The sequence below is a fragment of the Phocoena phocoena genome, chromosome 16 (genome assembly GCF_963924675.1).
Source record: "Phocoena phocoena chromosome 16, mPhoPho1.1, whole genome shotgun sequence".
Lineage (NCBI taxonomy): Eukaryota > Metazoa > Chordata > Mammalia > Artiodactyla > Phocoenidae > Phocoena > Phocoena phocoena.
In genome coordinates this window covers 19521566-19545123 of record NC_089234.1, presented here as the reverse complement: position 1 = coordinate 19545123, position 23558 = coordinate 19521566, and the positions used below count along the sequence as shown (strand labels likewise).

The 23558-nt window shown below is 38.6% G+C and overlaps 1 protein-coding gene across 3 annotated transcripts in view; it reads left to right on the top strand.

Annotated features, from left to right (window-relative positions):
• The window catches only part of MXI1 (MAX interactor 1, dimerization protein), a 102572-nt gene that overhangs the window by 76474 nt on the left and 2540 nt on the right, over positions 1-23558 (top strand). For all 3 annotated transcript variants that reach the window (XM_065894195.1, XM_065894198.1, XM_065894196.1), the window contains 2 exons: positions 18666-18780; positions 19400-19571. In XM_065894195.1, the coding sequence (XP_065750267.1) occupies positions 18666-18780; positions 19400-19571 (287 nt within the window). The remainder of the gene's footprint in view (positions 1-18665; positions 18781-19399; positions 19572-23558) is intronic.

Below are 23558 nucleotides of genomic sequence, written 5' to 3'. Positions count from 1 at the left end.
TTCCCTCCACCCAAAACCCTGGAGAGTTGCCAAAGGAAAATAAGCTATTTTGTATTTAGAACAAATTGCCACTGTTTTCACCAGTGATGTAGCCCTATTTCCCAGACTTTGAAACTTGGAATACAGAAAGTTCTTGTGTGACCAAAGAAGAAATATGGTCAATGAATGATCAAGTTTTTTTCTTTTTTTTAACAAAATTCTTGTAAACAGATATGAGAGGGAATGAGACGTATGCATGGAAGTTAAGTTGAGCACAGAATGGATATCAAGTGAGCAATTTCCGTTAAATCACTTTGGAGATTGGGTTCCTTGTGGGAGTTTCAGTGGAGAACATATGCCTCTGGAACCAGATTTTAATTATTTTTTTCAAATGAGGCTGTCAAAAGTCAAGTCTCCCTTAGAGATGAATGCAGGACAATAAAAAAGAAATAATTTATGTGTTCTGTACTGTAGGCTTCAAGGGATCAGCAGTCCTGGGAGCTTGTAAAACTATGCAGACATGAGTTTCTCATCTTACCAAATGAGATAAAAACTGTTCATTTAATTTTTTTCCCCCTTGCATTGTGGAGTAGTTCTTTTTAGACTTTTCCCTCTCATACCTGGGTTTTCTTAGCTTTTTTTTTTCTATTTTCTCCTTCATAATTCCCTTCCTGTCATCATACTTGTTATTATCACCATTTCTTGAACAACAGCTGGAACAGAGGCCAGACTTATCAGCCAGGTTTTGTACTTGCTAGGAGGCCTGTCAGTAAGGTCAGAAAGTTGATATTGGTGACCAAAAAAATGGATTTTAAAAAGTTATCTGTGAATTTTATTTGACATTGTTGACCTAGTCCCCCATCACTGTAAATACTTTGATAAGTCACTCTCTTGTAATGGTTGCAGTTCCCAACCCTCTGCTTCATGTCGACTCTTAACAAGAGTTGGTTGGAGATTGTCAGTTACTCTACGTGTAGTCATCTTGGATGGCAACCACAGCTGCACACCAAAGTATAGTGTTCTGGCATCCATAAGCAAATCTCTCATGAATGTTGGCCTGCCATCTGATTATACTGTTTGGAGGCCCCTGTATTTTTACCTCAACTTTGGTGAGTTAGAGAGTCCCAGAAATATCCACTAGAAATTGCTACACCCCTTCTCCCCACTGTGGGCCAGTCATTCTGTTTGGGTATTGGAAGAACTGAAATGACTAAAAAGTATGGATTCATTCTTATCCAGAAGATAATTAAAATATAGCGTGATTAGTGTAAAAATCAGGTATTAATTATCTGAGGAAGGGATATGGCAAGGAAGGCCTCATGGAAGAAACAGTAGTTTGGCTGTGGGCTGACAAATGAGTTAGATGCCCACTAGAGGACTGGAGGAAAGGGTATTCCAGGTAAAGAAATCCGTAAATACAAAACTTTGGTTTGTGGAACAGGTTTGCAAAAGGGAATGGGTAATGGTAGGTGGAGCTGGAAAGGTGGTAGGCCAAATTATAGCATCTTCAAACAGATAAAGATTACTACTGGCATCTTTTTTTTGTTTTGTTTTGTTTTGTTTTGTTGCAGTACGCGGGCCTCTCACTGTTGTGGCCTCTCCCGTTGCTGAGCAACAGGCTCTGGACGCGCAGGCTCAGCGGCCATGGCTCATGGGCCCAGCCGCTCCGCGGCATGTGGGATCTTCCCGGACCGGGGCCCGAACCCCGTCCCCTGCATCAGCAGGCGGACTCTCAACCACTGCGCCACCAGGGAAACCCTACTGGCATCTTTAAAAATTTTTTACAGCATCTAATTCAGTGGCATAATAGAGTGTAGCTCTTTGTTTACTGATGGTCATTGTTATCGACTGAGTGGCACTTCATCCTCTTCATATCTCTGAGATGTAAAGACTAAAATTTCAGCCTCCATGGAATCTGTGTAGTTTAAGAAAGAATATGTCACTGTCCTCATTAATTTATTGAGTACTCACCTCTCCCCTGCTCACTTCCCCCACTCCACTCTTTCTCTCTCTCTAAACCTTTGAAAGACATAATCCTAACAATAATTCAGAATTGATGTTCTGAAGTCCCAAGCTCTGATAGTGATCTGTAGTAATTTGCTCTAATAGTTTAACATAGATTCCTGGAGGTCCTGGGTTGTACTGTGAAATAATGTTAAGATTTATTTAAAGTCTTCTTCATATAAAGAACACTATTTTATATAAACACTATTTATATTATCAGTTCTTGTTTTTATGTAAAATAGTGTTCTTTTTCCAAAACTTTGAGGAAAATTATGATTTCTGGAAGGCATACTATATTTAACTTTCTGGCTTTAAATACTCTCTGGTGACTTCCCTGGTGGCACAGTGGTTAAGAATCTGCCTGCCAATGCAGGAGACACGGGTTCGAGCCCTGGTCCAAGAAGATCCCACATGCCATGGAGCAACTAAGCCTGTGCACCACAGCTACTGAGCCTGTGCTCTAGAGCCTGCGACGCACAACTAGTGAAGCCCACGTGCCACAGCCGCTGAAGCCCATGCGCCTAGAGATTGTGCTCCACAACAAGAGAAGCCACCACAATGAGAAGCCCGCGCACCACAACGAAGAGTAGCCCCCGCTCCCTGCAACTGGAGAAAGGCTGTGTGCAGCGGCGAAGACACAATGCAGCCAAAAATGTTTAAATCAATCAATCAATAAATTTATTTTTAAAAAATAGAATAATTTAAAAAAACCTCTCTGTCTCCCTACCCTAAGAACTACTTTGATTTTACTGGGAGAAAGTGATTTTTAAAAGTTTTCAAAGAATGAGTAACATGTATCTCAACCTTACTGATTTTCTTATCTTGTATATAGATGAGCCCTTTAAGTGCTGAGGTGGATAAATGTGACTATAGAATAATTTATATTATCATAATATTATGTACTTTATATAATTTACAACTTCATTATAACACTTGTTAATATTCCTATCTGGTAATTTTACAAGATACCAGTTGAATTAAGAGGAATATTAATGAAAGCAGTTTTTCTCTGAAAAGTGAGAAGAGGGTCCTAGCTATTCTCCTAAGTTTTAATTTTATTGTCCTTAAGCCCCATGACACCACAGTCAATTCCAACGCTAGGGAAATGCCACTTACTAAGTTACTCACTGGGAGTTAATAGTCTATTTTTTATGAAGTAGATAATATATAAGTTGTAAATGAAGCATATAATTATCATGTGCCATTTTATGGGAATAGCTTGTCTAAAGCTTATTTCACAAACAGAGTAAGCTGAACAGCAGAATATGATCATATTTGTTTTTGTAAATAAAGTTCATGTGTAGCATGATTGTGCTTGATATCTGGATCCATCTTTAATGTCATTTTTCTTTATAAGAAAGGAGGCAGGCAGTTTTTTGTTTGGTTGGTTTTTTTGGTAACTGTTGATTTTCAGAAAATTCTCAGCATGTTACATTTAGAGAAATGCTGGAGTATAAAATGTGTAGGAAAAACAGCTAGTTGCTGTCATGTGCAAAAGTGTTGTGTAGGGAGTTGGGAAACCTGGCCACAAGCCACTGCAGCTTTGAAGAAATTGGCTCAAGGGAGGGCTCACAGCCCATTGCGTAACATTCAACTGAGAGGAAAATACAGTACTGTCCCTATCGCTTGACTTGTTTTCCATTTTTATTTCGTTACTTGGCAAAGTCTTGGTATCCCGTAGTGGAGGAATGAAAGACAAGTAAGTTCCAGTGAAGGACCGTGCCTCCAAGGGCATCAGCCAATGGATGGTTTGTGAGGCTGGGCAGGCGTTAAATTTCTTATTGTTGTTGGGCAGAGAGATTAGAGTTTCAAGAGAGGACTTGAGAAACATCATCGTGTGATAGATGCCTGCAATTTTTTTCTGAAAGGGAATTCTTTCCTCTCTCCTCCCTCAACAGTGTGCTTCTTCTGGTTGATATACTTATGCATTAAAATATCACACCTACTAGCAGGGGCCATTTTATGGCAAAATCATTTCCCCTCACGTTCTGTGTTATTTCACTTTGGCAGTAGAGTTTACAAGGTTTGAAATCAAAAGCAGCACTGGTTCTTTCAGGGAAAAATGATCCCAATCTACCAAAATAAAAGCCAAACAGACTCTAATTGTTCCTTCTCCCACAAGGGGCTTGCCCTTTTTGAAGGTGTGGGTAATTCTGATAGGACCTTCTCTCCAACAGGGTTAGTCACTGGGAATTGCCTCTTCCCCTGGGTAAAACCCACTTTTAAATCTCATTTTAAAACAAACCTCAAAGTGTCTTTGAAAATAAAAGTACTTTGCCATCTCTCCATTGTCTTGCCCCCTCCCTCTCTGCAAGACTCCAGTTTTCTCACAAGGCACCTCCTGCTGCAGTGTCTAATCTTAACTTTGCTTTACAGTCACTCACGCTAAATTAGGAAAGATTTTAGTTGTATAGTTTTTATTGAGCTATTGATGTGTTGTGAAAAGTTAAGTAACTGCTAACCAAGGTGCTACATTTTTTCCATCAAGTCTGATTACGTTAATTTTACAATGTGAGGTTTTTTCCTATTGATTGTTAGTCTAATGTTCACCAGAATATTCAGAACAGCAGCCTTAACTTCCGCCGACCTTCTTACCCTACTTTGACTAAAGGTACAGAACCATGCCTTTCATGAATCCTTCTTTATGTCAGTTCTTCCACTCCTTGAAGACTTGAAAAACATCATCTCATGATAGTTGCAATTTTTTTCTCAGTACATAAGGATTTTCAAATCAAACCAAGCTTTTTTTCTTCTCTGTCACTTGTCCTCTTTTTCCCGCATTGTCTTACAGTTCATGATTTGGCAGCTCTGTACAGGAGACTCCTGAGCCACCAGTCACATGAGAATGAAGGCAAGAAAAGAAAGGACCAGATGGCATCAAAAGACATGCCTTTCTAGGTCATTGGTGGTTAAGCTTGCAATCTGGTTACCAGCAGGGCGACTATGGGGGAAAGGGTGGAGAGCAGCACAGCACCATTGTAAGGGAAGAAGAATTTTGCCATATAGTTCATTTCATAATTTGCTGGAGAGAAAATACTTACACATGGAAGAGAATGGATTTTCTGATTGAACTTTCCAGTTTACAGTCACAGAGAGTCCATTGCATTTACTTAAAAGTGGTATATAAGCACATGTGAAAAACTATATGCAGTATTTGAATGCCAACTTTGAAAAGTGTGGCTCCGCCTTGGTCAGCTGCTATCGTTCAACTTCCATTAACCCTTTGTTATTCTATTCTCCAAATGCCCAATTCACTTACAAGTACAAAAACTGGAGGAAATGATATTTGGCTCCCACACATACACTTGCCCCACAGAAGAGCAGAGGACATCATTCACCACTCATCCTTCATAATATTATCTGTTTTGAAGGACCCTATTTACAAAACATGGAAAATGGCATCACTGGCCTTTGTGAGACATGTTATCTCAGGGTATGTTTTCTTAGTATAAACTACATCTTGGAGCACATTTAAAATTACTTGACTGAAGAAATGTTCAGTAGTGGAACCCTCCTACACTGTTGGTGGGCATGTAAATTGGTGCAGGCATTATGGAAAACAGTATAGATGTTCCTTAATAAACTAAAAACAGAGTACCATATGATCCTGCAATTCCACTCTTTGGCATATATCCAGAGAACACTCTAATTCAAAAAGGTACAGGCGGGGGCTTCCCTGGTGGCGCAGTGGTTGAGAGTCCACCTGCTGATGCAGGGGACACAGGTTCGTGCCCCAGTCCGGGAGGATCCCACATGCCACGGAGCGGCTGGGCCCGTGAGCCATGGCTGCTGAGCCTGCGCGTCCAGAGCCTGTGCTCCGCAACGGGAGAGGCCACAAGAGTGAGAGGCCCGCATACCGCAAAAAAAAAAAAAAAAAAAAAGATACAGGCGGGATGTACCTGGTGGTCCAGTGGGTAAGACTTCACACTTCCAATGCCAGGGGCACAGGTTCGATCCCTGGTTGAGGAACTAAGATCCCATATGCAGTGTGGCCAAAAAATAAATAAATAAACTCCATGCCTGTGGTGATGGTTACACAACTCTCTAAATATACCCAAAAATCATTGAATTGTACAAGTAAAGCAAGTGAATTATATGGTATGTAAATTATAACTCAATAAAAATTCAAAAAAATACATGCACCCCAATGTTCATTGCAGCACTATTTACAATAGCCAAGACCTGGAAGCAACCTAAATGTCCATCAACATAGAGAATCCTAAAGATGCTAAGAGAAAACTACTAGAGCTAATCAATGAATTTGGTAAAGTAGCAGGATACAAAATTAATGCACAGAAATCTCTGGCATTCTTATACACTAATGATGAAAAATCTGAAAATGAAATTAAGAAAACACTCCCATTTACCACTGCAACAAAAAGAATAAAATATCTAGGAATAAACCTACCTAAGGAGACAAAAGACCTGTATGCAGAAAATTAGAAGACACTGATGAAAGAAATTAAAGATGATACAAATAGATGGAGAGATATACCATGTTCTTGGATTGGAAGAATCAACATTGGGAAAATGACTCTACTACCCAAAGCAATCTACAGATTCAATGCAATCCCTATGAAACTACCACTGGCATTTTTCACAGAACTAGAACAAAAAATTTCACAATTTGTATGGAAACACAAAAGACCCCGAATAGCCAAAGCAATCTTGAGAACGAAAAAACGAACTGGAGGAATCAGGCTCCCTGACTTCAGACTATACTACAAAGCTACAGTAATCAAGACAGTATGGCACTGGCACAAAAACAGAAATATAGCTCAATGGAACAAGGTAGAAAGCCCAGAGATAAATCCATGCACATATGGTCACCTTATCTTTGATAAAGGAGGCAAAAATATACAGTGGAGAAAAGACAGCCTCTTCAATAAGTGGTGCTGGGAAAACTGGACAGGTACATGTAAAAGTATAAAATTAGAACACTCCCTAACACCATACACAAAAATAAACTCAAAATGGATTAAAGACCTAAATATAAGGCCAGACACTATCAAACTCTTAGAGGAAAACATAGGCAGAACGCTCTGTGACATAAATCACAGCAAGATCCTTTTTGACCCACCTCCTAGAGAAATGGAAATAAAATAAATAATAAATGGGACCTAATGTGATTTAAAAGCTTTTGCACAGCAAAGGAAACCTTATAAACAAGACCAAAAGACAACCCTTAGAATGGGAGAAAATATTTGCAAATGAAGCAACTGACAAAGGATTAATCTCCAAAATTTACAAGCAGCTCAATAACAAAAAAACAAACAACCCAATCCAAAAATGGGCAGAAGACCTAAATAGACATTTCTCCAAAGAAGATATACAGATTGGCAACAAACACATGAAAGAATGCTCAACCTCATTAATCATTAGAGAAATGCAAATCAAAACTACAATGAGATATCATCTCACACCAGTCAGAATGGCCATCATCAAAAAATCTAGGAACAATAAATGCTGGAGAGGGTGTGGAGAAAAGGGAACACTTGCACTGTTGGTGGGAATGTAAATTGGTACAGCCACTACAGACAACAGTATGGAAGTTCCTTAAAAAACTAAAAATAGGACTACCATAGGACCCAGCAATCCCACGACTGGGCATATACCCTGAGAAAACCATAATTCAAAAAGAGTCATGTACCAAAATGTTCATTGCAGCTCTATTTACAATAGCCAGGACATGGAAGCAACCTAAGTGTCCATCAACAGATGAATGGATAAAGAAGATGTAGCACATATATACAATGGAATATTACTCAGCCATAAAAAGAAACGAAATTGAGTTATTTGTGGCGAGGTGGATAGACCTCGAGTCTGTCATACAGAGTGAAGTAAGTCAGAAGGAAAAACAAATACCGTATGCTAATACATATATATGGAATCTAAAGAAAAAAAAAATGTCATAGAGAACCTGGGGGTAAGACGGGAATAAAGACACAGACTTACTAGAGCATGGACTTGAGGATATGGGGAGGGGGAAGGGTAAGCTGTGACAAAGTGTGGCATGGACATATATACACTACCAAACGTAAAATAGATAGCTAATGGGAAGCAGCCGCATAGCACAGGGAGATCAGCTAGGTGGTTTGTGACCACCTAGAGGGGTGGGATAGGGAGGGTGGGAGGGAGGGAGACTCAAGAGGGAAGAGATATGGGAACACATGTATATGTATAACTGATTCACTTTGTTATAAAGCAGAAACTAACACACCATTGTAAAGCAATTATACTCCAACAAAGATGTTTAAAAAAAAAACAGATGAATGTATAAGGAAGATGTGGTGTATATATATATATATATATATACATATATATATATATATATATATACAGTTGAATATTACTCAGCCATAAAAAAGAATGAAATAATGCCATTTGCAGCAACATGGATGGACCTAGAGATTATCATATTAAGTGAAGTTAAGTCAGACAGAGAAAGACAACTATCATATGATATCACTTATATGTGGGATCTAAAAAATAATGATACAAATGAACTTATTTAGAAAACAGAAGTAGACTCAGACATAGAAAACAAACTTATGCTTACCAAAGGGAATAGCAGGATAGGGGTGGGGGAGATAAATTAGGAGTTTGGGATTAACATATACACGCTACTATATATAAAATAAACAACAAGGACCTATAGTATATAGCACAGGGAATTATAGTTAGTATCTTGTAATAGACTATAATGGAAAAGAATCTGAAAAGAAAATGTATGTATAACCAAATCACTTTGTTGTACACCTGAAACTAACACATTGTGAATTAACTATACTTCAATTTTTTAAAATGGTTAAAAAAATTGACTTAAGAAATGTTCAGTAGTGGCCAATAAAAAATAATATTTTAGAGGAGCAGTCCGCCTTCCCTGTTCATTTAGGCATTACTTACACCTTGACTCCTTTGGCTTGGGTAGCTCCTGATTTGACAGTGCTATTGTAGATCACCAGACTGCTGAACTTGGCTGATACTTCCTTATAGAATTACAATTCAGTTGTTTTCTCTTGAACAAAAAAAGCTATTTTTAATTTTTGGTTTAAACTTGGTCCCAATATGTGAACTTTGAATCCTTTACTCTTTTAATTACCTTGAAAATCCTTGCTTTTTTCATAAACAAATTCAGCATCCCTCAAGTTCAAAGTCAAGTTTCAACCTCTTTTATAAGGCTGCCTTCTCCAATTACAATCTCTCCTTTTATTCAGATTCTGTTGCCCTTGATACCTGTATGACTCATTTCATTGTGAACCAAATGAAACAAAATGTTTCGTTCTGTAGTCTAGATTGTAAACTCTTAAAATATACGTTTTTTTACTTCTCCCACTCAAACAAGTGTCTGGAACATCATTGCTGAGTACACAAAGTCATGTAATATACAACTGAATGATTTTTTAAAAAGAGAAAACAGACATTTTAATATTGTTAGTTGATTTCTTCTCTTTTTTTTTTGGCTGCTTTTTTTTGGGAGGGGGGTGGTCTTCATTGCTGTGCACGGGCTCTCTCTAGTTGAGGCAGGCGGGGACTACTCTTCGTTGCAGTGCATGGGCTTCTCATTGCAGTGGCTTCTCGTTGCGGTGGCTTCTCTTGTTGTGGAGCACGGGCTCTAGGCGTGCGGGCTTCAGCAGTTGCAGCACACAGGCCTCAGCAGTTGCAGCACGCAGGCTCAGCAGTTGCGGCACACAGGCTTCAGTAGTTGTGGCACGTGAGCTCAGCAGTCATGGCTTGCAGGCTCTAGAGCACAGGCTCAGCTGTTGTGGCACTCGGGCCTAGTTGCTCCACGGCACGTGGGATCTTCCTGGAACGGGGATCAAACCCACGTCCCCTGCATTGGCAGGCAGACTCTTAACCACTGTGCCACCAGGCAAGTCCCTTGTTAATTGATTTCTGCCTAGATTGTATTTTTTTTTTTTTCACATTAAAGCATAGTTGTATTTTCTCATCTTTTTTTTTAATTGAAGTATAGTTGATTTACAATGTTGTGCCAGTCTCTGCTGTACAGCAAAGTGACTCAGTTATCCATATATATATATGTATGTGTGTGTATACACACACACACACACACACACACACATATACCCCCCCCCCCCCCACACACACACACTCCTTTTTTCATATTCTTTTCCATTATGGTTTATCCCAGGAAATTGGATATAGTTCCCTGTGCTATACAGTAGGACCTTGTTGTTTATCCATTCTAAATGTAATAGTTTGCATCTACCAACCCCAAACTGTCAGTCCATCCCTCTCCCTTCCCACCTCCCCCTTGGCAATCACAAGTTTGACCTCTGTGTCTGTGAGTCTGTTTCTGTTTTGTAGATATGTTCATTTGTGCCATATTTTAGATTCCACACATAAGTGATATCATATGATATTTGTCTTTCTCTGTCTGACTTACTTCACTTAGTATGATAATCTCTAGTTGCATCCATGTTGCTGCAAATTCTGCTTAGATGTTAATATGACTTTAACTTAGATCTCACAAAACAGAAAACTGACCCACCCATTTTTTTCTTGATATGAAACTATAGTAAGGAGTCATTTTGAAGTTTCTTAAGCTAAAAGTAAAAGTTCCTATATATGCACTGAATTTCTGGGGTTAAACAAAATTGACAAGTTATTCCTGTGGCAAAATACTTGTTAACTTTACTAGTTAGTTGCTTTGTTAACTTTTTTAGATGACTGAATTCAGAGCTCCCTTGGGAGCCTCTAATTATTGCAAGAGAACCACCAGTCTCTCTCCACCCTCCAGTCATCTCACATGAGTTCAGTTGTTAGGCATATGGTATAATAATCCTGATGAAGAGTTTAAAGTCACTTTTTATTTTTTTTTTGAATTTTATTTATTTTTTTATACAGCAGGTTCTTATTAGTTATCCATTTTATACCTATTAGTGTATATATGTCAGTCCCAGTCTCTCAATTCATCACACCACCATCACCCCCGCCACTTTCCGCCCTTGGTGTCCATACATTTGTTCTTTACATCTGTGTCTCAATTTCTGCCCTGAAAACCGGTTCATCTGTGCCATTTTTCTAGGTTCCACATATATGCATTAATATACGATATTTGTTTTTCTCTTTCTGAGTTACTTCACTCTGTATGACAGTCCCTAGATTCATCCACGTCTCTACAAATGACCTGATTTCGTTCCTTCTTATGGCTGAGTAATATTCCATTGTATATATGTACCACATCTTCTTTATCCATTTGTCTGTCGATGGGCATTTAGGTTGCTTCCATGACCTGGCTATTGTAAATAGTGCTGCAGTGAACATTGGGGTGCATGTCTTTTTAAATTATGGTTTTCTCTGGGTATATGCCCAGTAGTGGGATTGCTGGGTCATATGGTAACTCTATTTTTAGTTTTTTAAGGAACCTCCATACTGTTCTCCATAGTGGCTGTATCAATTTACATTCCCACCAACAGTGCAAGAGGGTTCCCTTTTCTCCACACACTCTCCAGCATTTGTTGTTTGTAGATTTTCTGATAATGCCCATTGTAACTGGTGTGAGGTGATACCTCATTGTAGTTTTGATTTGCATTTCTCTAATAATTAGTGATGTTGAGCAGGTTTTCATGTGGTTCTTGGCCATCTGTATGTCTTCTTTGGAGAAATGTCTATTTAGGTCTTCTGCCCATTTTTGGATTGGGTTGTTTGTTTTTTTAATATTGAGCTGCATGAGCTGTTTATATATTTTGGAGATTAATCCTTTGTCCGTTGATTCATTTGCAAATATTTTCTCCCATTCTGGGGGTTGCCTTTTTGTCTTGCTTGTAGTTTTGCTTTTGCTTTGCAAAAGCTTTTAAGTTTCATTAGATCCCGTTTATTTTTGTTTTTATTTCTATTACTCTAGGAGGTGGATCAAAAAATATCTGGCTGTGATTTATGTCAAAGAGTGTTCTTCCTGTGTTTTCCTCTAAGAGTTTTATGGTGTCCGGTCTTACATTTAGGTCTCTAATCCATTTTGAGTTTATTTTTGTATATGGTGTTAGGGAGTGTTCTAATTTCATTCTTTAATGTAGCTGTCCAGTTTTCCCAGCACCACTTATTGAACAGACTGTTTTTTCTCCATTGTATATCCTTGCCTCCTTTGTCATAGATTAGTTGACCATAGGTGCGTGGGTTTATCTCTGGGCTTTCTAGCCTGTTCCATTGATCTATATCTCTGTTTTTGTGCCAGGACCACGTTGTCTTGATTACTATAGTTTTGTAGTATAGTCCGAAGTCAGGAAGTCTGATTCCTCCAGCTCCGCTTTTTTTCCCTCAAGACTGCTTTGGCTGTTCGGGGTCTTTTGTGTCTCCATATAAATTTAAAAATTTTTTGTTCTAGTTCTGTAAAAAATGCCATTGGTAATTTGATAGGGATTGCATTGAATCTGTGGATTGCTTTGGGTAGTATAGTCATTTTCACAATATTGGTTCTTCCAATCCAAGAATATGATATATCTCTCCATCTATTTGTATCATCTTTAATTTCTTTCATCAGTGTCTTAGCATTTTCTGCATACAGGTCTTTTGTCTCCATAGGTAGGTTTATTCCTAGGTATTTTATTCTTTTTGTTGCAGTGGTAAATGGGAGTGTTTCTTTAATTTCATTTTCAGATTTTCATCATTAGTGTATAGGAATGCAAGAGATTTGTGTGCACTAATTTTGTATCCTGCAACTTTACAAAAGTCATTGATTAGCTCTAGTAGTTTTCTGGTGGCATCTTTAGGATTCTCTGTATAGTATCATGTCATCTGCAAACAATGACAGTTTTACTTCTTCTTTTCCGATTTGGATTCCTTCTATTTCTTTTTCTTCTCTAATTGCCGTGGCTAGGACTTCCAAAACTATGTTGAATAATAGTGGTGAGAGTGGACATCCTTGTCTTGTTCCTGATCTTAGAGGAAATGCTTTCAGTTTTTCTCCATTGAGAACGATGTTTGCTGTGGGTTTGTCGTATATGGCCTTTATTATGTTGAGGTAGTTTCCCTCTGTGCCCCCTTTCTGGAGAGTTTTTATCATAAATGGTGTTGAATTCTGACAAAAGCTTTTTCTGAATCTATTGAGATGATCATAGTGTTTTTCTTCTTCAATTTGTTAATATGGTGTATCACATTGATTGATTTGCATATATTGAAGAATCCTTGCATCCCTGGGATAAATCCCACTTGATCATGGTGTATGATCCTTTTAATATGCTGTTGGATTCTGCTTGCCAGTATTTTATTGAGGATTTTTGCATCTATATTCATCAGTGATATTGGTCTATAATTTTCTGTTTTTGTAGTATCTTTGTCTGGTTTTGGTATCAGGGTGATGGTGGCCTCATAGAATGAGTTTGGGAGTGTTCCTTCCTCTGTAATTTTCTGGAAGAGTTTGAGAAGGATGGGTGTTAGCGCTTCTCTAAATGTTTGATAGAATTCACCTGTGAAGCCATCTGTTCCTGGACTTTTGTTTGTTGGAAGATTTTTAATCACAGTTTCAATTTCATTACTTGTGATAGGTCTGTTCATGTCTTCTGTTTCTTCCCAGTTCAGTCTTGGAAGCTTATACCTTTCTAAGAATTTGTTCATGTCTTCCAGGTTGGTTTTTTTTATTTTTTTGCGTTACGCGGGCCTCTCACTGTCGTGGCCTCTCCCTTTGCAGAGCACAGGCTCCGGACGCGCAGGCTCAGCGGCCATGGCTCACGGGCCCAGCTGCTCCGCAGCATGTGGGATCTTCCCGGACCGGGGCACGAACCCATGTCCCCTGCATCGGCAGGTGGACTCTGAACCACTGCACCACCAGGGAAGCCCCCTCTTCCAGGTTTTATTGGCATAGAGTTGCTTGTAGTAGTCTCTTAGGATGCTTTGTATTTCTGTGGTGTCAGTGGTGACTTCTCCTTTTTCATTTCTAATTTTATTGATTTGAGTCCTCTCCCTCTTTTTCTTGATGAGTCTGGCTAATGGTTTATCAATTTTGTTTATCTTCTCAAAGAACCAGCTTTTAGTTGTATTGATCTTTGCTGTTATTTCCTCTGTTTCTATTTCATTTATTTCTGCTCTTTATGATTTCTTTACTTGTACTAACTTTGGGTTTTGTTTGTTCTTCTTTCTCTAGTTCCTTTAGGTGTAACGTTAGATTGTTTATTTGAGATCTTTCTTGTTTCTTGAGGTAGGCTTGTATTGCTATAAACTTCCCTCTTAGAACAGCTTTTTCTGCATCCCATCAGTTTTGGATCGTCATGTTTTCATTGTCATTTGTCTCTAGATATTTTTTGATTTCCTCTTTGATTTCTTCAGTGATTTCTCAGTTATTTAGTAATGTATTGTTTAGCCTCCAGGTGTTTGTGTTTTTTACGTTTTTTTCGCTGTAATTGATTTCTAATCTCATAGCGTTGTGGTCAGAAAAGATGCTTGATATGATTTCAATTTTCTTAAATTTACTGAGCCTTGATTTGTGATTCAAGATGTGATCTATCCTGGAGAATGTTGTGTGCGCACTTGAGAATAAAGTGTAATCTGCTGGTTTTGGATGGAATGTCCTATAAATATCAATTAAATCTATGTGGTCTGTTGTGTCATTTAAAGCTTGTGTTTCCTTAGTAATTTTCTGTTTGGATGACCTGTCCATTGGTGTAAGTGAGGTGTTAAAGTCCCCCACTATTATTGTGCTACTGTCTATTTCCTCTTTTATAGCTGTTAGCAATTGCCTTATGTATTGAGGTGCTCCTATGTTGGGAGCATATATATTTATAATTGTTATACATTCTTCTTGAATTGATCCATTGAGTGTCCTACCTTGTCTCTTGTAACATTCTCTATTTTAAAGTCTATTTTATCTGATATGAGTAGTGCTACTCTGGCTTTATTTTGATTTCCATTTGCATGGAATATCTTTTTCCATTCCCTCACTTTCAGTCTGTATGTGTCCCTAGGTCTGAAGTGGGTCTCTTGTAGACAGCATATATACGGGTCTTATTTTTGTATCCATTCAACGAGCCTGTGTCTTTTGGTTGGAGCATGTAATCCATTCACATTTAAGGTAATTATCAATATGTATGTTCCTGTTACCATTTTATTAATTGTTTTGGGTTTGTTTTTGTAGGTCCTTTTCTTCTCTTGTGTGTCCCACTTAGAGAAGTTCCTTTAGCATTTGTTGTAAAGCTGATTTGGTGTTGCTGAATTCTCTTAGCTTTTGCTTGTCTGTAAAGCTTTTGATTTCTCCATCAAATGTGAATGAGATCCTTGCAGGGTAGAGTAATCTTGGTTGTAGGTTCTTCCCTTTCATCACTTTAAATATGTCATGCCACTCCCTTCTGGCTCATAGAGTTTCTGCTGAGAAATCAGCTGTTAACCTTATGGGAGTTCCCTTGTATGTTATTTGTCGTTTTTCCCTTGCTTCTTTCAAAAATTTTTCTTTGTCTTTAATTTTTGCCAGTTTGATTACTGTGTGTGTCAGCGTGTTTCTCCTTGGGTTTATCCTGTATGGGACTCTCTGCACTTCCTGGACTTGGGTGGCTATTTCCTTTCCCATATTAGGGAAGTTTTTGACTATAATCTCTTCAAATATTTTCTCTGGTCCTTTCTCTCTCTCTTCTCCTTCTGGGACCCCGATAATGCGAATGTTGTTATGTTTCATGTTGTCCCAGAGGTCTCTTAGGCTGTCTTCATTTCTTTTCGTTCTTTTTTCTTTATTCTGTTCCACAGCAGTGAATTCTACCATTCTGTCTTCCAGATCATTTATCCGTTCTTCTGCCTCAGTTATTCTGCTATTGATTCCTTCTAGTGTATTTTTCATTTCAGTTATTGTATTGTTCATCTCTGTTTGTTTGTTCTTTAATTCTTCTAGGTCTTTGTTAAACATTTCTTGCATCTTCTCAATCTTTGCCTCCATTCTTTTTCTGAGGTCCTGGATCATCTTCACTATCATTATTCTGAATTCTTTTTCCGCAAGATTGCCTAGCTCCACTTCATTTAGTTGTTTTTCAAGGGTTTTATCTTGTTCCTTCATCTGATACCTAATCCTCTGCCTTTTCATCTTGTCTGTCTTTCTGTGAATGTGGTTTTTGTTCCACAGGCTGCAGGACTGTAGTTTTTCTTGCTTGTGCTGTCTGGCCTCTGGTGGATAAGGCTATCTAAGAGGCTTGAGCAAGTTTCTTGATGGGAGGGACTGGTGGTGGGTAGAACTGGCTGTTGGTCTGGTGGGCAGAGCTCAGTAAAACTTTAATCTACTTTTCTGCTCGTGGGTGGTGCTGGGTTCCCTTCCTGTTGGTTCTTTGGCCTGAGGTGACCCAACACTGGAGCCTCCCTGGGCTCTTAGGTGGGGCTAATGGTGGACTCTGGGAGGGCTCATGCCAAGGAATACTTTCCAGAACTTCTGCCAGTGTCCTTGTCCTCATGGTGAGACACAGCCACCCCCTGCCTCTACAGGAGACCCTCCAACACTAGCAGGTAGGTCTGGTTCAGTCTCTGTGGGGTCACTGCTCCTTCCCCTGGGTCCCAATGTGCATACTACTTTGTGTGTACCCTCCAAGAGTGGAGTCTGTGTTTCCCCCAGTCCTGTCAAAGTCCTGCAATCAAATCCTGCTGGCCTTCAAAGTCTGATTCTCTAGGAATTCCTCCTCGCATTGCTGGACCCTCAGGCTGGGGAGCCTGACGTGGGGCTCAGAACCTTCACTCCAGTGGGTGGACTTCTGTGGTATAAGTGTTCTCCAGTCTGTGAGTCACCCACCCAGCAGTCATGGGATTTGATTTTACTGTGATTGTGCCCCTCCTATCATCTCATTGCGGCTTCTCCTTTGTCTTTGGATGTGGGGTATCTTTTTTGGTGAGTTCCAGTGTCTTCCTGCCGATGATTGTTCAGCAGTTAGTTGTGATTCCAGTGCTCTCCCAAGAGGGAGTGAGTGCACGTCCTTCTGCTCTGCCATCTTGAACCAATCTCAAAGGCACTTTTTAATGTGGACTTTATTTTGTTTAGTTTTAGCCTGTTCAGCAAGAGCACTCTGTGATCATGTGAGAGTCCTCACCTAAGAGATTTTCCAATTAAAAAGGAAAATTCTACTAAAGGCTCTATGGTTTTGGGAAGCATAGCAGGGGAGGAGAGTGACTTTAAAATTGTTAAATCTCATTAAGGGGAATCCATTGATAATCCTTTAATTTAGGGCAAGTTTAAAAAAATTTTTTCCTTATCCACATTAGGTATGTCAGGTTTCAGCCTGGAGCCAATTACTAGATTTTAGTTGTTGAACTCAATAAAGAGATTTGGAATGGAAATGCTAGCAGACCTTTAACTAGCTGGGCTAGTGGATACTGGAAGAATCTTGACAATTCATCTGCCAGATCTCTGACCTCACTACCCTTAATCATCCTTACTTGTCAATGACATAATTGGCTGCCTTATCCTATCCCTCTTTGAAATTGCTAGCATTTGAGAATGTCTCTTGACATTATTTCTTATGTATTAAGGCAAAGAAAGCATAGGTCGGTGGCTGAGCTAGCAGACCGTTTTGGCCCTCTTTGAGGAAAAAATGGAGGATGTGTTCTGTTTGTGGGACAGTTGAAACAGTTGCTAAATGTTCAATTATGGCTCTTTACAGAATAGAGCTAATCTATGAGCACATCTGTGGATTTTCTTTTCAGATATATTATTAAGTGATTAATTATGTTATACTTTATGAAGCACAGGACCAGATATATGAACTAGTATTGTTTCAGGGTGAAATTATGTACCCAGAACTCTCATCATGGTAATCATAGTTCCTGTAGGGTATAGGGAATATAAATTCATGAGGCTCTCTACTAGCATTTACAGAGGAAATTTCCCTAACTTGCCCATAGGATGGGTGTATTAAAGAATACAGTGACTTTTAGTGAAGAATTCTGTCATGGTTTTTTTCCATGTGTAGAAAATTGGAGGTGGGTAAGGGGTAGTAAGAGGGAAGAGGGAAACAGAAATAAAAATGAAAAGCTAATGATAGCTGGTACACTTAGATATTAGGAAGCAGGGGACTATTTTATGGGTTGTTGTTTCAGTGGCTAGAATTGATCTCAGGGCCATATATTTTGCCTAACCCTGTCCTCACTAGCCACAGAATTTTGCTGTTTCTATTGTGTTGGGTCATATGAAGTTGCCATTTTTTATAAGTGAGAAATGGTTGAATATCAGAAATTTTGTATGGTTCAGCCTAATACATAATAACATAAACACTGTAGGATGGCTACAGTTGTGGAGAGGTGTGTGTGTGTGTGTGTGTGTGTGAATGAAAGGTGGAAGGGAAGAAATGGAAATTTGTGAGCATTTTGGGGTGCTCTGAAGCTGAAAACCTCTATTCTAGCCTGTGGTTTTACACATTCAAAATCAAATACAGTTGCCCAAATATGTTTTCCTACTTCCACATTAATACAGTTGAGACAGTTTATGGGGCAGGTTAAAATTAAATCACCTCTGACAGAGATAACCATTGGGGATAATAATCTGAAGTGACCGATGTTTTCAGAGTACAACAGAAATGTCAGAAACTGAAAACCTGTAGGCACAGCTTCACTTGCGTGCAGATACTTTGTTGAAACTGAAGAATTAGGGGCGTAACGTGGTTATAGACTGAATAATGTGCAAATTCTTATTTGTCTTAAAATAGGCTTTAGGATGTTTTTAGTGGAATATTCAGGCTGTACTGATTGGACTTTTTTGTCTTTCTTAGACGAGCTCATCTTCGCCTGTGTTTAGAACGCTTAAAAGTTCTGATTCCACTAGGACCAGATTGCACCAGGCACACAACACTTGGTTTGCTCAACAAAGCCAAAGCACACATCAAGGTAGGAATTTTTTGTCATATTTTCACGATTCTCAGTCCTGCTCTCTTTTTAGCAATGATTCTTATTCATATATATCAGCTAGCACAGTGACCTCCTTTAATAACTGACCTCAAGAGAAATTTTCTGAAAACTTATCAGCTAATCTGATGGGAGCAACATAACCTGATTACATTAAATTGTTTTGACAGTGTGGTCATTTGAAGAGCTGAGAATACTAGGAAAATAACAATTACTCTGCTGATACCCTGAAGGAAGGCAGTTGTGCCCTCTGGTGGAGATGACTTCATTTGGCTGTGTCTCTCAGTAATTTTCCATCAAACTATATGGCAGAGCAAGTTTCTCTTTTGTGGTGGTAACTTAACAGACTTTCAGAATTCTATACTGTTCTAGTAATGTAGCATTCATTACACACACACACACACACACACACACACACACACACAGTGAAGAAATAACTATATTTCATGTTTAAAAAATATATACTTATGTATGTTTTTATGTATACACACACATGTATAGTCATTCATGTTTTCTCTGTCAAAGAAGAAATCTTTTGAGATGTTAGGCAGGAATCAGTTTTATTGTTTGTACTGTACCTCACACAAACTTATCATTTTAGAAACTTGAAGAAGCTGAAAGGAAGAGCCAGCACCAGCTAGAGAATTTGGAACGAGAACAGAGATTTTTAAAGCGGCGACTGGAACAGCTGCAGGGTCCTCAAGAGATGGAACGAATACGAATGGACAGCATTGGATCAACTATTTCTTCAGATCGTTCTGATTCAGAGCGAGGTAGGCAGTGAGCTTCTTTGCTAATGAAACACAGCATCCCTGTATCTGAATTTAGAGAGGGGAGGTTGGGTGGCATTGTATTTGCTTCCTTTTTTGCCAACATTGAATGTAGCATTCTACATTTTATGTAGTCACAACATTGTCTAGCAATGCCTGTATGAATTATAGAATTTTTTTTCTTGATTATATGTATATTGAAAATTTTCCACTTTGAAACAATTTTAGACTTAAAAGTTGTAAGTTTTCTGTAGAAAATTGTTGAGTTCTCATATACCCTTCACCCAGGTTCCCCTAATGTTAATATCTTATGTAACCATAATAGTTATTGAAACCAGGAAATTAACATTCATGCAGTACTATTAATTAATCTATAAACCTTATTCAAATTTCACCACTTTCCCCAATAATGTCCTTTGTCTGATCCAGGATCCAGTGCAGTATCCTACATTAGATATTTCTTCAGTCTTTCTTTCATGACCATGACACATTTGAAGAATATTGGTCAGTTATTTTATGCAGTGTTCCTCAATTTGGGTTTGTCTGATGTTTTTCATTAGATTGAGGTATTATACATTTGGGGGAAGAAATATCACAGAAGTGATGTTGTGCCCTTCTCAATTCATTGTATCAGGAAGATATATTATGTTGACATGTTTTATTACTGGTGATGTTAATTTTTATATCTATATTTTAAAGTACCATGCCCTTCACATTTCTCTTTACATTTGCCCCAGAACATTTGTCTTTGGCAGAATTAAAGAACAAAAAACCACCAGAAAAGAAATTGTTTGAATCTTACTGATCTGCTCATCTGTAGCTCCCACTACATGAGGCCTCACACCACAATAAAAGATCCCAGAGGTGAACTTTAAGTAGAGCTCACAAGATTTTGAGGATTCTAAAACAAAAAAAGAAAATTTTGTAAAATTCCTTTTGATTTTGTATTATGGAAATTTTTAAACATACACAGAAGTAAATCAAGTAATGAACTCTCATGTACCTGTCATCCAGCTTGAACAGCTGTCAACATTTTGTCATTCTTGTTTTACCTGTTCTCTACTACCCTTACTTCCTCACCATTTTTTCTGGAGTTTTTTAAAATTAAATTTCAGGTAACATTATCATTTTGTTCCTAAATACTTCAATATGTATCTTTAATAAATAGGACTTTAAAAATATAATACTATTATAATATCCCACAAAATGAATAAAATCAGATAATCCTATTTGGTGTCATCTAATACCCAGTGTCTGATAGACTTTCTCAAAAATGGCATCTTACCATTGGTATGGTTTTTGTTTGTTTGTTTGTTTGTTTGCGGTACACGGGCCTCTCACTGTTGTGGCCTCTCCCGTTGCGGAGCACAGGCTCGGGACGCGCAGGCTCAGCAGCTATGGCTTACGGGCCTAGCCACTCTGCGGCATGTGGGATCTTCCCATACCGGGGCACGAACCCCTGTCCCCTGCATCAGCAGGCGGACTCTCAACCACTGTGCCACCAGGCAAGCCCTGGTATGTTTGAATTAGAACCCAAACAAAGTCTACATTACATTTGTTTGTACTTTTTAAAGTACGGTTGGCCCTTGAACAACACAAATTCGAACTGCACAGGTGCACTTATGTGTCGATGTATTTCAATAAATATGTGCTACAGCACTTACATGATCCATGATTGGTTAAATCTGCAGCTAGGGAGGGCTGACTGTAAGGCTAGACTCAGATTTTTGACTCTGTGGAGAGTTGGCATCCCTAACCCCCTGAGTTGTTCAAGGGTCAACTGTACTTCTAATCTATAATAGTTTTCCCTTTCCCACTTTTTTTTTCAGTGCCAATTATTTCTTGTAGAACCTGGGAAACTGGGCCATTTTTCTTATAGAGTTTCCCACATTCTAGATTTGGCTGAATGAATCCTCATGGTGGCATTTAACATGTTCTGTCCCTCATATTTCTTGTAAACTGGTTGGTAGATCTAGGGGCATGATTAAATTCATGTTCTTTTTTGAGGCAAGAATACTTCATGGGTGGTGCTGTGTACTTCCTGTTGCATCAGTGTTATTTTTGATTGTCCCATGATAGTGATAACATTGGTCAGTGGGTTCAGGTGATGTCATCTTTTATGCAGATTTATCAACCTTTCACTTAATAGTTTTAACGGTCATTGATGATTGTTGCTCAATCAATATTTCATTCGGTGTTACAAAATAGTGATTTTCTAATTCTATCATTCTTCTTGTGTTTATTAACTTTTTCTTCTTTAAAGAAGAATATTTCCTCATCAACTTTTTTGGTTACCCTCAAATAACCAAAAAGTGGGTACCTCCTTGTACCCACCCCACCTCCAAATTGCAGAGAGAGGGCATGTTTTCATCATTATAAATGTTCTCATTTTTTTTAGTATTCCCAAAGTGCAAGTACCTTACCAAGTACCACTCTTGTTCTTCTCTGGCAGCTCTCTTTCCCAGAGTTACAGGAACTTTTTTAGTAACATCTCTAGTCCATTTTGGCTAGAACAGTCTCTCATTATATTTTGTTTTGAGTTTAGCATGCTCTGTTGGATAGGGTGTCTTGATTTTGTTTCCCTAATGTAGGTTGGATGAGTGTTCTGTGATACTGGGAAACACTAAATAGCCTGTGAAGCATTATGGATATGAAACAAATAGTTATGAATTCACAGGATTATTTGTACAGCCTGTTTGGACAACTGCCTACATTGTAAAAACAGATTGCTAGGGCTTCCCTGGTGGCGCAGTGGTTGAGAGTCCGCCTGCCGATGCAGGGGACACGGGTTCGTGCCCTGGTCCAGGAAGATCCCACATGCTGCAGAGCGGCTAGGACCGTGAGCCATGGCCGCTGAGGCTGTGCATCCGGAGCGGCCACAACAGTGAGAGGCCCGCGTACCACAAAAACAAAAACAGATTGCTAGAACTTTTAGAAGCAACAAGCCCTTTTGAAAATTATGCTCTTTAAAATAACTTACTCTGTCTTCTTGCGCTCAGCTAGAATCTGTTTCCTAAAGTGATTGTGTGATCAGTGTGAATAGCTAAAATCAGTGCCAAATGTGAAACATCAGGCTTTGAGTTTGTTTTAAGAGAATTGAAGAATATTGAGTTCATCCTGTCTGTTATGGGAGGAAGTGGTCTTTCAACTGCCTTTAAAAAAAAAATGTGTATTGCTTTTTATATATTATTGGTGATTGTATATATAGTATTTAACAATTAAAATATCTATACATAGCTGGGTCATATATGTATTTAGATTTTTTTAAATCATGTTTGGTTTTTGAAGTAAAGTTAAATACCACCAGTATTAAAATAAAATGCCTTTACTGTAATCTTTACTATAGCTCTCACTATAATCCAGAGACTTTTAAGACTCATGCCCTCATTTCAAGCTATATGTGATGCAAGAGAATTTAATTGAAGACAAATCTCTCAGAGTCCACTTTATAATGACTGGCTAATTTTGGTTACTGAATAGTCAGAGATCTTTATGATGAATCCTAGAAGTCTATCTGTAAAATAATACCTAGAACTATCTGTAAAATAATACCACCAAAGGCCCGGATGGATACATTTTCTAGTTCACCTGTATTCAGTTTATGCTTTTTTCCCCCTTGAAGACAACTCTGCTTAATAAAGATCACTGAGAATTAGTTTCTAGTTTAATGCAAAACAAATGTTGTTAAACCACTTGGGGTTGGGATCTTTTAATATTAAGCACTAATTCCCAAATAGGTCAAGTGCTTTTGGTGGAAGGTCTAGACGGACTGGTGTCAAAGGCTTTAGTAAACTTGCTGCTTAAATTGAGACCACCACTGTATACCAGACATTTCCCTTGTAAAATATATCCCTGTGTCTCTCAATCTTTGGGACCTTCTGTTCTTCAGAGATCACTGATAATAGTTTGTATAACAGTTTATACTACAAAAAGTAGTTTCTTTTCCTCATGCCCCCCTGTTCTTGAAGGCGCACGTATACTAGATTACTA